Source organism: Anticarsia gemmatalis, chromosome Z, assembly GCF_050436995.1.
Source record: "Anticarsia gemmatalis isolate Benzon Research Colony breed Stoneville strain chromosome Z, ilAntGemm2 primary, whole genome shotgun sequence".
Lineage (NCBI taxonomy): Eukaryota > Metazoa > Arthropoda > Insecta > Lepidoptera > Erebidae > Anticarsia > Anticarsia gemmatalis.
Window position 1 is genome coordinate 11,801,402 of NC_134776.1, and position 19,344 is coordinate 11,820,745.

The 19,344-nt window shown below is 33.1% G+C and overlaps 1 protein-coding gene across 4 annotated transcripts in view; it reads left to right on the forward strand.

Annotated features, from left to right (window-relative positions):
- The window catches only part of LOC142986249 (homeobox protein araucan-like), a 90,849-nt gene that overhangs the window by 32,793 nt on the left and 38,712 nt on the right, over positions 1-19,344 (forward strand). Inside the window, exon 1 of one of the 4 annotated variants that reach the window (XM_076134641.1) lies at positions 6,946-7,260. The exons of 2 other annotated variants lie outside the window; for them this stretch is intronic. In XM_076134641.1, coding sequence (XP_075990756.1) covers positions 7,201-7,260 — 60 coding nt within the window. In that variant the 5' untranslated portion in view covers positions 6,946-7,200. Of the gene's footprint in view, positions 1-6,945; positions 7,261-18,706; positions 18,808-19,344 lie in introns of those variants that run through there. One more of the 4 variants, XM_076134643.1, reaches the window with a different exon arrangement.

Genomic DNA, 19,344 nt, shown 5'->3' on the forward strand with positions numbered 1-19,344 from the left:
CTGCTATTATGTCCTTAAATGTGAATCGTGTCAGTATCATCGCATTCATATAAACAACAACGTGTGATTTGAACAAAAAATAAACAGTAGGTATCAATTATTACGAGTTTAGTAAGATCTTTTGTTTTGGAGAACACACTGGTTTAATGTAAGTTAATTATCTTGGTCATGCTTCGTAAAACTTTAGATTGATATGTTGTAAAATGTGTCTAAGTTTTATATATCAATTGCGTCATATATTCGGGTATCACGGTCTGAAACAAAATTATAATAGAGCTTTTTTGGAGTACAATTAAGTGTAGAATTAGAAATTTCCAGATTTGTGGGTGAAAGGAGATACATTAGGTTCAAGAGGGTCCGAGCCCTCAGTAAGTAGTGGAGATTATCTTAAATTCGATTCATGATGACAAATTATCTACGCTGTATAGATCAGTCAGGGTATTATTTACTTATGTTCATTGTTTATCGATTTTAATGTTTTATTCGTTGTACAACGCTTGTTCGTCACAGCAAGGTAAATATATAAGTAGATATGAAGTAGGTTCATGTACAGTAAATACACTTGTTTAATATTTTAGTGCCGCGTAGCACGCGTTTTTAATATAATAATTGATGATATTATTTTATCCGCCTTTGTTGATGTTTTTTAAAAGAAACTTGAGAAGCAAAGGTAAGAAAACATGTTCTTTAGTAATGGGGGAATATTAATGAATAGCTAATAATACGTTATATAAGTATACGTTCATGTACTAACTAAATTATTGTAATTGTTTATGCTTATTCTGTTTACACGCCTTATTAATAAATAAATAAGAATTCAACGCTGCGTTGTGCACTTACATAATATTATTATATTTCCTTCAAGAAATTAAAATTACGGTAGCTATGTTATATTAATATCGCTAGGTATATTTATTACTGCGACTGCACTCGCGTCAAATGTTAGTTGTAAAGCAATATCAATATTCTTTTAAGAGGCGTATGAAATGAATTGTACTTTCTTATTGGTTAGTAATGGGTTAAGCTTAGCTTACCAGATTATAATTATATTATATTTTAATTTAAACAACGAAACCATGAAATCCACATTCAAAATGATGCGGCCATTTTGCGATTTTATAAAATGATTAATAAAAAAATATTATTTTGGCTCCTAATGCTATAATTAGAGTTCCTCGTTTTCATTTTCTAAGCTATTTTTGTTCTAGAGGTACAAATATGGAGAGTTATACTTATATGTATTAAACTAAAGTTAAAAGTAGTTAAGCATCATTGTGTGTTTCATGTGTCATCATGTGTCTTTATAAATCTGTTAGAACAACCTTCGTTTCAAAACCTTAACCTTATTTTAAAGTCAACTTTTTCAATGCACTTACCTTCTTAATGTTCCATGTGCTTAATTATTTTTAAAAAGCAATCAGAGATTACAGAAACAGTGTTAGAGACGTATTTTTTAAGGTTCAGATTTTTTTCTTGCGCAATTTTATAAAACAATGTACAGAGGATTTTACACGTAGGTTCTACAGCGTTAGCGCTTTGTAAAAATTGGTTTTACAGCCACGTCTGTTAGTGTCTCCATAAATGCATATTATTTTGATTTAATATACCTAACTTTAAATTATTTTTTAACCAGTTAACATGATGTTTGCCAGTATGGCCACTCTGTTCTTGCTTAATAGGTGCATTTTTCTCATAGGTAAATGGTTCATTACCTAGTCTTCTTCTTATTATAGTACTTAGGTATATACTTTACATAATTATGGAACGGTGCATACGTACACCGCGTGTCCCGACTGTTGTTATTTCACGACTCGTGACTCCTCCCAGAGCAATCATACAGAAACAATGATAAAACGATCGTTTAAAGCCAATTTAAAAATATTACTCCAATTTTATTGCAAATTGAAAACCCTCTTGGTTTCAGAGTGTATGTTTTGTCTCTTTTTGGCTGAACAGCAATTTATATGAGAGTACCTAGTTGTGTTATTATAGCATTATCAGGGTAATTAACACGCCAACCACTATGACATAGTGGGGTATTTGTCTCACTGACAACATGAAAAAATGCATTTTTCATAAAAACATTCAACACACGTAGCAATGTGCCATGTAGGAGAAGACAGAATTTTTAATTACATTTATTTATTGAAGTGTGGGTGTTCATTTCATCGAGTTTTGAAAAGCTATTTGTCCACTGAGCACAACTGCACCTCCATTCCGAAGGCCTATATTCACCCAAATCTACCGACACAAAAGACTTTGAGGAACCAGTAGCAGAACAGAGCGTTGCAGGCATTGGGATTTATTGATAATCATGGCTGGATCTCGTGGTACCGCAGTATCGGCTACTGAGGTCAGACGACGATGTAGTTTTATACAAATACAGGTAATTAGTCTCAATTGGGGTGAAGTTGAGGTCAGCTTACTGACTACAGCGGGAATACACTGCAATGAGGATTCAAATTAATTATATTGTATTAACATAACATGGACTTTACACACATGCATACTATTGTATACATATATCATAGTTGAGAGAATAGTGGGAAGCCTAAAAGGCATTACGTTGGTTTTAATGATTATAATAAGTGCCTGAGTGCTTGTTGTAGATCTTATAAAGAGAGGGATCCTCTTACCCTTACTCCGAATTGAACAGGGTCGATGTAAATATAAAAAGAAGATACTACTCAATTTGATTTTACTAGCTGTGAGTTAAGTTTTCACCCTCTTTTTATTGGTGAACTTAAATTATAATTCTTATTCATCTCTACTAAGCATTGATTCGTTCAGAATATTTACGACGTTAAAAGTAGCGGTAATTTTTTGTTAGGTTTTTTAAAGTTGTTAAACAAATATTTAATTAATAATAACGTCACGGGTATAATCTAAGTGGATCTTCTTTCTACAAAATAATAACGCAACTATTTCTGGCATTTTGAAGTAACCTTATAATATCCATGTAAGCAATTTTCTACATGTAGGTAGCGGGTGAAATTATTTTTTTGTTGATATTGTTTCATGTAAGAAACTATATTTTTTAATTCTCTATTGTGGACCACCAACAACTTTACATGGTTTTGTAATGAACACTTAATTATTAACAATAGTTGTCGGTTGATCGTGTATTATATTCAACAGTCATTCTTTACAAAAACTATTTCATTATGAAAGTCGATAGGCTTGAGAAACTTTGATAGATAGTAGTTTTTTAACTGCAAAATAATAATAGGAAGCTATCACGATATAATAAATTGTGTGTTTGCAAGAAAATTTGTCTTGAACGTGGGTAAGTGGATAAGAGTAATGAATAAAGTAATGACTTTTGACATTAGTTATTAATTACAATACTGCTAAGGTTATAATAATATTTTTTTTAACTTTTACCATATTTTATTCATCTTTTCGCATTTTTTGCTCGCAGTATGCACTTGTATCATGTATGCAGGTGTCTTCACTCCGTATATGGTTATATGATATATGATATTATGTATTCAATTACAATTCTCATCTATCGGATCTATTGTTGAAATATTATCAACGTACATAAAACATTAATGCGTTTGTTGTAGCTATCAATAATAAAAAAACCATTCCCTTTCACATTTGTCACTTTCCATTTGTCTTATGTAGTGTTCTTACAAGCTCTACGAAGAAAGTCCCAAACAACACTAGGCCAGCTTAAACACAATAAGAACTCACTCTGGGAGGACAGTGCTTATCAGTTGTTTTTAACAGTAACTCGATTCTTTACTTGTGCCGACTTCCGACAACCAGCTAGCTATCGAGTAATTTTACACGAAAATCTGTTAGCGCCTCTACCGGGCTCTTTCAGAATTATTTTGGCAGTACATTTTAAATGTCAAACTCTCGATACTTGACAGTATAGATTATACAGAATTGCGCTCCTGTAGTGTGAACACGACTTATAACCTAAATTACTGTACTAACCACACTTAGTCTGTTTATTTCCCATAATAAATAAAAAATGATCTACACCATCACCTCGTTGCTCGAAAGAAAAGACTGTGAAAAAAATGCACGCGGGTCGAAGGCGTTATATTATTGATATTTATAGTCTATTGATACAGTTACACGACATTGAACGTGAAGTAGTTAGTGCTTAATCCGCATAATAAATATGGGTGAATAAAAGAAGCGTGTAAAAACTTCATATCGACAGAATCTAATGGTGTCGTTGCAAAAATATTGCTATCATAATATACCTATTGGCTACGACCTAGTTTTTTTTAATGCTAGCTATGCCTCGATTAATAATTGCGCGTCTGTCACTTTATGTAGGTACTGTGTTATACTTTGTCATCATCATTGGCCGCACATACATCTATTGCAGATGATTAAGATATACTTTATACGCTTTATAATATTCCTATTTTTAGCTATAACGTAGTTGACAGTTTAGAAGTTACAAATTCACAATTAGAAATAAGTAGTAAATAGTCGATATTGAATAAATTAAACTTATAAATACTGAAAATGTTTAAAAATATATTTCACTGTTGTTAAATTGTTTCAAAAATTGTACCTATAATATTAGATACTAGAAATATATAAATAAAAAAGAGTAAAAAAATATTTTGTGACTTTGTAGATTCCCATTCCTTTATTTCTCAAGTTCATGTTTAACAAAAGCGTCATAAGCGTTTTGATACTATTATATCGCTTTCGGCACAAGTATTTGAAACTGTTTGTCAAATAATTATAGTTCTTACAAAATACGCTAGGGGCGCTGATCAAATTTCGTTATAGCAGTCCTAATACGTGAAAACTATGTAACAATTTTGTAGCTAAACGCTTCACTTGGTATAAATATTTTGGTCTTTACAATTTTCCAAACCAACTCAGTCTTTAAGAAAACGTTATAGGGGGACCGCTATTTAATACCCGATGTAGTCCGACCACTGAGTATAGATAGAGCACTGTCGCGCACAATTTTTCTAGGTTAATAAAGCATTCTGTGTATTTTCAATATAATTTCATTTGTGACCCGTAGGCATGAGCCTACGGGTCACAAATGTTTAAAATTCTGAATTTTATAAAACTTCTCCGGTGTACCTTTCATACACGGCTCTCTACTAAGTTATTAAACTATTGTAATAAAACAATTGTACTTTTGAACTCTGATGAACTACTTCTTGGTTATTTTGTGCAAAAGTAATTGACTTTCAATTCTGTTTGGTAAACATAGTACTTCAGATCATAATTCTTACAATACATTTTATGGTATGGTTAAGTAACACTACTCTTTATATTGTTACCTGTATATTGCCAGGTATACAAAAAAGTATCTCGAATAAGTTTAAAAACTACGCTTTTCATCAAATACTCAATCTCCTGTCTGCAATTTCAAATACACCTTGTTATAGTACGTGAAATATATTAAGTCATATTATTATGTAGATTCTTATTTCTTAGTAGAAAACGGTAATCAAGTATTTCAAAACTCTTTATTTATAACCCAGTCGTCCATTGGACCACAATAACTAGCACATCTAAGAAATCTGCGTTATTATTATCCACTCCTTTAAACCTTTACAGAACTTAAAAAAGACTTAACAAATAGCTATTACTATCCTACAGTTTTAAACACTAGTATGGAAATATCTAAGTTAAATTCCTTAAGCTATCCGATACTTACCCGATGGTGAAACCGTCCGTAAGACATTAAACAAATCTAGTGAAAAATATCAACAAAATGTGTACAAAACGCAACTGTGGTATCATACATCAAGTTATGTGGCTATATAAAGTGGCTCCCCTATTACTTGCGGGTGTGCGTCGTGTCGGCGCGAGTTTAGCGCCACCTGTGCTCCGACCTCCAAATCACTTCACGTCTCCGTTTTACCCGTATTTCAGTTAGTACCGCCAACAACCGCCTATTTTTCTTACTAACTCTACGTCAAAGTCTTACACAATTGACTGCTACTCGGCAATGATTTAGCTATTAAAAGTATATACCTGTAATATCGTCTATTGACTATTTACAAGATATCTAAAGATTTTTTTGTAGATAAACGACGTAGGTACGTATGTTTACATAGTGTGTACAATATTACATATCTACTATTATATTATTATGGAATATGTAAGTGTGCTAATTGTAAAATAATTTCCCATCTTAAGGTTGTAATTTTAACTTCATGGAATTATCGCCTTTGTTAGATTATAGTTACAGCTACTTATTAAGATGTTTACAGAAAGATATGATCTGTTCACCACCGCTGCCTCCGCTAATACCATTACAGCTGTTTCTCTAATTGCGACTGCGACTACGACTACCTCGATAATACTTACTGAGACTCACTTTACATGAAAATAATCTAAGCCCTAAGTTAATATTAAAAATCATGAAATGTATAAGGTATTGCTAATCGCTCATCCTTTAACATTCTAATCTTGTATCGGAGCTAAAGAGATGTCGTCTCCAATTATTCGTCCTTTATTTGTACTCGTCTTATTTTATCCGAGTACCGACGAACAACATAAAGCTCTACCCAATATCGACGCAGGTGGTAGTCTATAAAGTCGATTCTTAACTCGGCGTCGCGTTGTTCGTAAATCTGACGAGGTGAAACAACTTGTCCTCGGCCGAGCCATTTTTTGCCACTAGAGATTTGTTTGGCCGCGGTACAGGGCTGGCGGACTGTCTCGACGGAAACCCATAAACATGATCAAGTCGGGCCGACTCTGCCGCTTTTTTCCAGCGCCCCACCCGGATGTGGGCGGGGGCCAACGCGTGGGCGGTCGTTTACCGTGGAGGGGATGACGCGCACCAATCCACCGCCGCGTTTCCGTACGCCGTTTCGAAAAGGACAGAAAATTGATGCAGTGGTTGGCGTTCGATACGAGGGTCCGCCCCGAGGGCGGGGCGTAATTGGCCGTCTCCTACGGCGGAGGGGCTATGGGCGTCGTACGCGCGCCAGTCGGTGTTGAGCCTCTATCGCGTACAGAAGGTGTAGGCCGGTCGCACACGAGCACGAAGGCCCGGCATGCGAAGCGCGCGCGCACCGGCCGGCTGACGCGCAGGAATGGCAGCGCGCCGCGCAGTCGCCGCGCACACAACCAACTGTGATACAATTTACTAACTTAATTTCTTACTAGAAGTAGTAGAAATATTTATAAGAAATTCATACGTCCGTGCTATAGACTTCGAGAGACAGTGTTTAGTGTGAAGCCGCCCATATGATCGTCCCGATGGCAGCGTATGCGCAATTTGGCTATTCATACCCGCCCGCCTCGCAGGTTAGTAAATAATTAGTACTGTTGTGACAGTTACCACGTTGCTATATGTTTATTTTCACCAGTAGGTAAATAGTGCTTGCTGTTGTACAAATGACTAGTAGTAGGCTTACGTTTTATGTTATGTATATAATTTGCTGTGACCATGGTAGTTTACTTGTTAATGATCTATATTTTTGTGGTTGATTGATGTGTTTTGTGTACAGTTATGAGTATGACTTACAAATACTTTCAACTGCACAGTAGAGTAACGTATTACATTTAACTTTAATGAGTAAACCGTGCCGTTTATTTACAACAAAACTGTGTTTATTACCAGCTTCCCATGCAGAGTATTTTAGTATTTACATACCATACATACATTAGTATAAATTCATTAAAAGGTACTATAGGAAATGTACTTACTCTATACTTTATAGACATTTCTTTAATTATTAATAGTAAAAAGTTCTTGCCGAATTAGGTACGTGTATGTTACATATTTATTAGTACAATAAATATAACAAACTTATTTGATTGTTTACATTCATATGAAAACTGTATAGAGACATAGATACAATATTAATTTCTTACTGAAAACATAACTAGTACTTGATCAATATAAGTAGAGTAGATAGTAAAATATTAGAGTATTTTATATATTCTTAGATACCAGTCTTAGACTCAGTAGGCCTAAAGTAACATCCGTGTAAGCCGATGTATGTACCTGTGATAACAGAATATTGGGTGTAATATTAAAGTTACATGAAATGCACAATTTAGGCCTACTTATTTACATTTTAAAACCTTTAAATTGCATGTTAATGTATCATGTATGTATTAATACTCTTTGTGTAACTTCCTCTCTATATAGAGTCACGTCTCTATGTATAAACAGAGATTTTTTAACTAATATTTACAATACATTTTCCCGTTTCTTATTTATTTATAGTTAAGATGTACTGTCTACCTGCAAGACAAAGGTCTACCTTTAGTTTTTCACACACTTTTTGTGAAGCATTACGTTTTGTTTTTCCCATACGAATCTAATACTATTTCTAGGTCTTATGGTACTGATGTGCGCCACAAAAATAATTAGCAGACATCTTTGGGAATATCGTAGTCTAGTCTCTGCTTACCCCTATGGGGGCTATGGGACATTTATGTACAAATTTCAACTGTTGGTTGTGATTAATCTATTCTACATGTATATAGTTACAAATGATATTCTATACCTACAACTCAAGCATAAACACATTCATAAAAAGTATCAAATAAAAACATCACAGCCTTGACAAAAACAGTTTATCGATCTGTCGCTCAAGTGCGTAACTCGATACTACTCACTTAATCCCAACTTAAAACTAAATGTAACATTAACCACTTAAGTAATCTTTAGTTGAAAGAAATTAAAGACCATTTGCTTCGAGGGTTCAACTCATTATGAATACTTATATTATAGATAATCTTTTTATTTTAGTTTCGTCTATACTTTTTATAATAGAAGCTAATTTTCTTTTGGGCCATGAATGAAGGTGTGCTTTGATTACGGATTGTCCTACACATGATGCCTTTTATCCTTTTTATGTTATAAATTCAATGGTTGTTTGTATCCATGGATACCGTACCCTGAGAAATCTTTAGCGGATACAAGCCAGTCTACAATAGATCGCTACAGACATTAGCGTGACAAAGAAAATCATTAGTCGATAGTTATAATTTCCCTGTTAATTAAATTTATTGAAACAACGCTCACATGCTCAGGGGCCGGTGCACCCGAGCATTGTTTTCATAAGTATAATATTAATGTCTGTTGTTTATTTTACCATCTGTAAACAATACACCAGAAAAATATGACGCTAACAGGTGTTACCGCATTTTTCTTCGAATCTTACCTACAGCATTAGTAGGTAGATATCTGAATAAGAGTGTAAACTCCAAGAGGAATCTATTTGATACCCGTTATTTGTTTAGAAAAAGAAAACATTGCATTTTCAATTGGGACAATTGTAGGTTTAATTCATGCGGTTTGCGTAAAGTTGCAATAAACTAATTCTGTGAACATTTGTATAAACTGTTTTGCTGAGCGACATTTCATTGGAACCTCGCATTTCGCCGATAAGGCAATTGGATCCCGGTGGAATCGGATCGACCGAGTGGATATTCCCACACGTTTGCTAGGTATACGCAGCTAGTTTCGTGGCTATATTTCTAGATACTTATGTTGCACCTTTTCGCTTTTTGGTGTCACAATACAATCCCTTATTAGTTTCATATTTATGATGATATTTTCTACAATTATGAAGCTATCAACATACAAATTGTATAATTGCATAAATTAAATTTTATTGCTTTTTAATAATGCATTGTTCAGTTCAAGTTCTGTGTCACCCTGCTACCTTGACTTCAGACTATACCTTACATATTCATGAGTAGTTTACTTTTAATGCTTTGCACGAATAACCATCAGATTAGAAATCAATTGAGTACAAATTGATCAGAATTAATACTTTTAAATCAATTTCCTAGAACTCTAGATGAGATACTTACAAGATATTTGTTTATTTTTCACAGCATGTAATAGAATAAAGTCTTCATTTAGCAATTACCGTAATTATACAAGTATTTAACTGGTTTGCATAATTTAACTATGCATGTTTATTTATCAAGTCGCTTGAAGTCCGATTCACTTGTTTTTTCTTCATATTTGCTAGATATCTGCATGGTAATATAAAATAACTACTTGAAAGGTTTAAATTATGAAAAGAAATCATGAAGTCAGAATTTAAAACTACGTATGTAGGTATATCTTTTTTTAAATGGGACATGAAACAAAATTATTAACTTTGATGCATTATTGCAGAATTGTCACGAATTCTGATGATTTGACATAACTTTCCGTTACGTCTACTATCGCATGACTTTTTGCTTGGAAGTTATATATTATAATATTATGCCGCCCGGTTCATATTATTGCAATTCATGTCTTTTAAAATGCTAATAAACATTTTAAAACCTAAGAATAATATTTCCTTGTTTATTTATGACACTAATAATTATGTCAAACTGGTTCTGTTTCATCGCAAGTAGGTATGTTGTTTTTCGATTAAAAAACAAAGGTGCAAACTGTGCAGAAAATTAAGATCCATCAACTTGAACCCGTTCATCAATAAGTATAGTCGAGAGCATTAACATGTGTACACTGACACATTTATAGAAGCATTTTTGTGGCTGAAACTATAACAATAAATGCTGCGTTAATTATACTATGGATACTCATTATTTCTCCCATTAATAAGTAAAGAAATCCTTTTAATTTTGACGTTTTCATCTTTAAACTTGAGTCAGGTAATTAGAAAGAGTATACTTTTCTCGCTCGAGACTGTAGTTAGTAATGATATTAAACCTTGAATGATTCCTGCGATGGTACACATTTAGTACAACGACTGTACATTTAGGTACGACGCATGTTATTATAAAAATACATACTGCATGTGTAGTTAAAGTTAATTTAAAAAATAATAACAACGCACTTATTACTCCAGTAGAAGCTAATTGCGTTTATTACAGCATTTATTATGATAATGTGGTGCCTCCGATCATAACGACAATGGGTATGAAGCTTGTAACTAGATATAGTTACAGTACAGTAACAGAAAAATGAAAACCATGAAAAAGATGTTTTGGAAGATGTCTGGGACTCTACTTATCATAAAATTTAGGTAATATATGATACCTCCAGAAAGATGAAGATAATCAATGAAGGCTCATTCTTCCGTAACCCAGAGACTCACTAACTACCCCATCAATCAACTGGCAAACTTTATTTAGGAATATTTTTTATACATTTCATCACCTCAGTAGTCCACGATAGTAAATCATTAATTAGATGGTAATGTGAGAGAATTATCTGTACAAGATCTGCAAAAATGCATTTTTTTGTTTTATAATTCATGTACGTAGGTATGTTTTATAATTCAAACTTATAACCGACGATCAGATAGATCGTTTTAGCCTTTTATTAACAATAATAATATTACCTGCTAATAAATAAGACGCGTTCGGTTATTATCTCTTGACATTTTCATCACCTGTTGACGTTACAAGCCGACGGTAACCTTAAGTGCTTAGTCCGTGTAGGCGCAATTAAAAGTGTACTTCAAAAGAATTTTATCTCTTAAATTAAATAGAGTAAGCGTTGATAGTACTTAAATTTCTAAAGCCAACTTAATGGAAAGCGATTATGTTAGGACGTGGCCACGGTTGCTAATACGCCTAACTTCCAGTCTGTTACCGGAACGTCTGTTACGTAGAACGGGGAATAAAGGAACGGAGAGAATACCGTGCTGTCGCTAATTTGTCCTCGCGCTAACTAGATTTGTTCCACCTTAATGAGCGATAGTATTTATCCAAAGAGTTTTGAAACATACTGCTCTCGTTTTCGCTTTTGGTTCTTTGATCGTCCCTGAAAAATAACGATACGGGATTTTTGAATAATACAATTTGATCAGCCTTCGTGGGTAGTATTAGTGTTTATTAAGTAAACTGACTGAAACGTGTAACAAACGTTTCTAGAGACAGAAAGTACACAAGACATAATTATTATACTAATAGATATGGTTGGTCGCAATCTTAAAACGATTAGATTGTACAATTTGTTCATTTAGTAAATGTTGATAAAAACGACAAAACAATAAATCTAAAATGTTATGAATGTATTTGCTGAGTAATGTATACATTTTCAGATCGAAATGCCGAAATAGTTGTGGTTACAGTCAGTCTAGGCTAGACATAACATTAGTGGTGTCGTGACGGATAAAGGCTTTACTCAAGTAGGGTGTGTTCAGCCATTTAGGTACTATTCAAGTACTAAGAATGCCTGAAACGTTTACATTAAATTATAATATTTTAATTGTTAGGGTTTTTTGTCATTTTCTTTAGCTAGGTGTAGATAGCTTGAAAAAAAGGATATTTATAATAAGTATAATTGATCTGTCTACCTACACAACACGTGTCAATAGAAAATAAAGTTAAAAGGCAATTTTGAAATAAAAGTTATGTTTTTAAAATGTATTTTTGCATCGATTAATCACTAGAAATATAATAAAGATAAGTTAAATAAACGTTTAAAACCACATTTCACTGTTTTTCATTTATCCTATGTCTGCAAATTTTATTTTTTAGTACAAGCACATGTGGCCAGCGGTCTTTCGTATCTAAATTCAAAGAAACAAACGTCACAGTTTCGTTTTCAGTTTTCCTACAACACTGATAAGTGTAAAAGCATGTGGCACATATCAGAGCGGCATACAATAAAGGAAATTATAGCTAATCTAAAATCTTAACACAAATTATTTATCTGTGTACAAACGAAAAAATAAGTTATCAATTATTAACGAACATATCAGCCGAAGTTATTTTATCAGCTGAAAGCAATAGAGGCAAGTTCACAAGGATTAAATTATGTTTTTCGAAATAAATAATTGTATTACCATTGTTTTTGTTTGTGATAAATTGTTATTATATCTTTTACATTGAGATTAAAAGTCCAGTGAAATAATTGATGAAAGAAATTACTAAGTACCTAATATAATTGAAAATGGTGTAATCGTATCATCATAATTCTTGTTTACATGTATGATCAAGCAATATTCTAATCATTCGAAATTAAATTCTCTTTCGAATGATTTCGTATTAATGTCTTACTCAGTTTGTTAATTATTATTCTAGTAGAGTCTAGAGTTTGCTGATATTACCTACAGAATTTATAAACAATGCGTAGGCACATTGCATGGCCATAAAACATAATTGTCGTTACTGTCTTACATGGGCATCATATTCTTCAGCATAATAACAACTATGAAGTAGTAAAAATCTCACTATCTCTCACGGATGCATGTAAACAGGTACTTGCTAATAACCTGTACATCGCTCATTAGATTTTATCTTTCAAACATATACTTAATGAGTGTGGAAAATGTACTGAGTTTATAATTTTGTCTCAATTTTATGTTTATATGATCTCGATACGGAAATTTTCTTTCAATCGTTCAAAACAATATGCCTAGTAACGTTAGGATATTAATAAAGCATATATTATTAATACAGTAACAAGATATAATTACGATGCGACGGTGTGACTGGACAGACATACTGACGTTAATAGGAAACGTTAAAATATCGAACTAATAATTAATTACAATCCCAAAAAGGTGGTGACTTCGATCGACTAGATAGATAGGATTAAAAGCTATTAACATCTGTTCGATTGTTCATTCAATTGTAGGCTTTATTCATACAAACTTATAGTTTATAATAGTGCGAGGTTTTAAGTTTATAATGTTTATTGTGAATATAGAGCAAATGTTGGTGAGTTTGTGTAACTAGACGTTAATATTTGACACCCGCTAGGTCAATATAAAAAATGGACAGCTTATAATCTACTTATCTATTGTCAAAAGGGTCCCGTATTTCTTTTTAGGAATGTAATATTAAATATCTAAACATACACGCTAGATTTCATTACGGTTCAGTACATAAATACTTTTAGTTCAATCAGTGGAATTGTTTTTCAGTGCTGGTAAAAAACCTCGTAGGTAACAAAAATAAAATCTTTCTAACAATCCTAAGTACCTAAACCTACCTAGTTTGTTTGCACGGCTATAAAATACTATGATCGATTAACATAAACCAAATAGACTATGAGAAACAAAAAATGACTCAAGTAAAAAACGTTCCAATTGTAAATAGATGAGTCGGTGACAGATGAATGGCCGGACGGGTTGATAAACGAGTAATCCCATACGCGGTTCCGTTGTTACCTTTACGGGATCCAAAATTATATCAAGATGGCGCCTCTGTGAACAAATAACATCTGATAATGTTTTGGGAGCAGGTATACTTGGCCCTTGCGTTAAAACTTGGAGGTTTATTCACAAAAAAATTACCCTAATAAAATTACAATTTTAGGTGCTACGTATTTAGCACTTTAGCAACAGTTTACATGTTCTGGGCGCGACTCGATCTAAACTCTCAAGCCACGATGGATTAAAAAAAGTATTTAATCCGTTTATCATTGAGGGCGATCTGAGTGCCAGTCAGCTGTTCCACGCGTTTCCTTATTATGATCAAAGATAAACACTTCACACATTTAAGTAGGTTTTATTTGTTATTTTTCTATTTTATTCTGCGTAGTAATCTCGTAACTATATGCAATGGTCTATTTTTATACCTAAATCACAAGAATGTAAACTAAGCCGTGAACTTGAAGCCTTATAAATGATACCGTGACACGTAGGTAAATATAGGATTGTAATACTTTTGTTGGCTGTAGTCAAGCCTTTGGATTTTTATAAGTATTCAGTAACCCTTTCATGTAAGTATCTACTCCACCGATTGAATTATGTTAAACCTATATTATTTTCATAACGTTTTGTTTTGCATATTGATTGTTTTACACGTTATAGAACAAAAACAACTTGCAATATTTAAGAAAAGTTAATAAGATGATTATTTGATGGCTATTCCACTTTCGAAGCATTAAGCGTGCGACGACGTAATAGCTCATGACCAAGATTTCTTAAAGTACCTAATAAGGATCCCTAGAAAACTGTACCTCCTTTGCCGCTGAAACTAATGCGGAAAACATCTGTATGTTTACATATATTTTCCTCATTATACACAACTTTAAAATAATCAGAGTTTGTTGAGAATCCGTTAAGATTTTAGTCCCAATCTAAATTTGTAAAGTTGTAAGAAGATAGTGCGACTAAATCTACACGAAAAACTTAGTGTCAATAACTTACTTTTTCCGAAGTTCATGCGACAACAAAATTAATATTCATATTAACACAATAAAAACAACAAGAATTACACACGAATATGCTTTCTATTAAAGAAACGTTATTGCATTAATCTATTATGAATTAAAAGCGGCCGTGTTCTCAGGTAGAAAGCACCAATGGGCTAGTTTGTGTCGACACGAAAACAGAAAGGCACATGTGCAATCCCCACAACAATTTTCCGTCTAATTGACCGAATGCAATTGAGCATTCAAGTTGATTCGATAGCAGTTAATAGTTAATAGCCTTCTGATACGGGTCCATTGCTAGGAAATCAAACAAACTTGAAAGAAAATAGCTTCGAGTTATACCCTTTGTAAACACAAACTTTTAAAACAACGTGGCTTTGGTCTTTTACTTTTTCGGATTCCTTTATTTAATTAAAATTTTACTGTTTCATTTGTTTAAGTCGAGTTGTTCTCTTAGTTTTATTTCATTTGTCCCCGTTTCAATCTTTTGTGACCAAAAAGGTTCGATGTATTAAAAGCCCATTGAATTTGAATCGAAATTGGATGATGCCACTTTCTTAATAAATGTACTTATCATTTAACTCATAAAGGATTAGAGTTAATTATTATTTCATATGAAAACATACTTTAGGTTAGTCCCAAAATTGATTTTACTAATAACATATCTGCTGACACATTGGTATGCTATAAGAATATGCCAAATCAAAATGATCTAGGCATATTAAATTGATGAGAACTTAAATAATGTCATTATTTATCAAACCAGATAAAGTATTTTCTACTAAGGCTCCAGAAAAGAAAAAATATACCAAAGCATATTAATTTACATGATTTTGTGTGAGGAGTATAGAAGATGACAGTGATATGTTTGTTCAATGAGATTATGTTTACTCGTATTATACTCGTCCTTTGTATGGAAATAAGTTCTTTGTTAAATAAACAAACTAAATATTTCGACAGTGAAGACAATTTGGTGATGATAATACCATATTGTCTTCTTTATTTAAACTTTAAATTAATTATTTTCTTTTGTCGATGGGACGAATATATTCATTGTTGTAAATTATTCGAAACGCGAAATACTTTGAATGTTGTAGTAAATAGTAACTCAATAGTAGAAACGTATTACCTACCTGTTATTGATCATGATGAAATCATTTTTAATTTAGCTTAATTTTATTGACACTTATTACATTTAAAGTTAGAGTTTATTAATTTACTGCCGATTCGGAATGTAGAGGCAAAGCGAACCAATAGTGAGCTTTAAATACCCAAGTAGACTTTGTCACCCTTTGTAGATGTATGAAATAGTCTGGATAAAAATCCAAGTTATCCATGACTTACTTCATTCACTTCCAAGGAACGAGAGAATATTTGCTCTTAAAAACATGAGTCAGTATTTGAAAACAATAAGAAAAAAATATTGGCATCACACGTACACCGCGCAATAGAGAAACATTTATGTGAATCTTTTGTTCATGTCAGCCCAGATCTTGCAAATTATGTAAACAGAGAGAGAATAGTTTGCCATTCATTTATTAGATAAAAATGTAAGAAAAGTAAAATGTACTGAACAAAACAGTATCTGTGTTGTTTTATTTATAGTTGACGTATAGTTTTGACAAATAGTGAGCGATCTTCGACAACAGTCGGTGCGAGTGAAGATCCCGCGACGGTTTTAGATACAGATAACGACAATGCCATCAGTTTTATCAGATTCATGAAACTGTAACAGATACGAGAATGAAAAAAATATATAGCTATACGTTCTATGTTTAGTGAGTATTTAAAAGTAGTATTTTCTACAGTTAAATAATACACGTTTTGCTCCACATTCACACTATAACAAGAACATCCAAGTAATAATGATAGTGATGAACAGTTGCACGTCTACAGCTTCGATCGTATATTAAAGCCTAATAACAGTGAAACTTTCGCGCAGCATGCCGATCGTGGTGAGCGATGCACGATCACGCTACGTACATTCGGATTACTCATAGTTGCGACTAAGTCCTGATTATTAATGCACTGTCAGATCATCTACTCTAACTGTATTCAATAGAGTCGAAGGGTCTATTTTAATAGGGTTGCTTAGAGTCGTTAAATTTAGAGAGATTTCACGTATGCTTGTATCTGCTAAAACAAAACGTTTATGTTTTCATAGTTACTAACTTTGTAGTGATTGACTGTCTATGCAAATAAGCAATAGCTAAACAATAAAAACTAAGAGTGTAGGTAGAGATGATAAAAAAACACCTAAAACTAGGTGAATAATATCTCTCAAAATCTATACCTTAAAGAAAAATATTATATCTCATATTCCCTTTGTATTTACTACATTTCGTTTTTAATACCAGCGCCCGGCGTATGTACAAATGCAATTAAATAAATGGGTTGAACATCAATTGTTGCAGAGTACGTAGACTTGAATATTGAGTAACCAACGAAATAGTTAAATCAAACGACTTTATATTTACACGCATCATCGGTTCTGTTACTTTTTCACTAAACTTCGAATTGAGAAATAAAATTCAATTCAAAGCAATTTGCATAATGTTTATATTTATGAGGGTAGTTCTCACCAGTTGTCGACACATGAACTGTTATAATATGACGCCTTAAATTATATTTTAGAATATAATTCTCATTAATAACAAGGAGCCCAGTTACGCAAAATAGCTCTTCACTTTTTGCTTATAAATGAATGCGGTATTGAATTATTTATGTGTAATTACTGGTTACTTCGTACATGGAGTATACAACTTGAAGCTACATATTTTTTACTGCTTAAACTCTTTAAATATAGATGGAACAAATTGCTAATTGTTTAAGACAATCCTTGCATACATTCATCTTATATGCCAGCAATTAATCATGATACTGGTTATAAATTACAGCGGTTTAGGGCAACACTTTTTTGTGTGTTTTGAACAATTCATCACTTATTCCGAAGTGTAGACGTTTTTGTTAGTTTTAATAATTGTGTGACTGCCTCTGTGAAATTATCTATTTTTAATTTATGACAGTCAGCACACTTAAAGTATACCTGTATACCTACATACATACAGTTTTAAAAACAATTTTATAATAATAGCTTAAGTTACTAACAGAACTGTTCTAGTTGCCCACAAAATATATAGACACAATAGAAACACACACGGGCCGCTTGTGGTGAAATCATTATCATTAATTCGGCCGAATTTTGTGCGAACGCCAACGTTGTGCGTAAAGTGGATCCATTTATTTGGAAATCCGGTGGGAGGTCACGGCAAAAGTCCACAATAAAAGCCGGGTCCGGTAGCACAATTTAATTGAGTCCTCCGACCTCATAATCCGCACCTCCCGCCCCACCCGCTAAATGTTATTTATAAGCGAAACTCCAAACAGCCGGCGGCGCGGCGGCCGCCGCACCTACGCCGTGTATAAATTTTAGCCTATTGCACCCCATACAGGCCGGCAGCTACCGAGTACCGGCGAGTGGCGAGTTTCAGCGACGCGTCATTACTTTTACTGTTTTTCTTCGCGCTCGCTCTAAGCTGGTAATTAATTTGCAGCGATTATTGCTATTGCCTCTATGCTTGTTATTAAACTTGTCGATAATTTAAGATGGAACACGAATTTCAAATTGCCGCGTCGCGGACGATTGCCCTTTTGCATACGCTTAGATTGTGTTTTGTTGGGAATAATTACTTGACGCGTTTGCATTCGATTTATTAGCGATGTACAGTGTGCACACCGAACACCCGCGCCTGCACATTCGTGTGAGTCTTTAACTATTTTACTGTGCCATTTACGTACCCATATATTTATTAAGTGTGTAGTAATTTTAATATCTTATTGTTTAACTATTCGATTATTTTATAAGGCATATTGTCTATAATTTATAATAAATTATATATGACTGGTCTTTATAAATAAAGTGATCAATAAATATTTATACTAGACTGAAGCTAGCCGGTGAAATATTGTTACATGCGTTTAACTTAATTTGTCTTTAATAAATATATTGGACAATAATAACGTTCAGCTAGTAATTATTGAATAGGAGATTGTGTAAGTAAAGTTAATAGAGTGTTCTAGTGAAGAGTAACTAAGTAGTAAGTTTTCATAAATTGTTTGGCTGAAGGACTCAAGCAAATTGGCAGTAAATAGTCATGCTATCGTTATTTCATTTTAACTTGCAATTAATTTAAATAGCTACTAACATCAGAGAAGGATGACATTTTTATCCGTTACTTTAAGTTGTAAAGTAACATTAACATACTTTTACGCTCTGTCGGCTTCGAACGTTGCAGAAT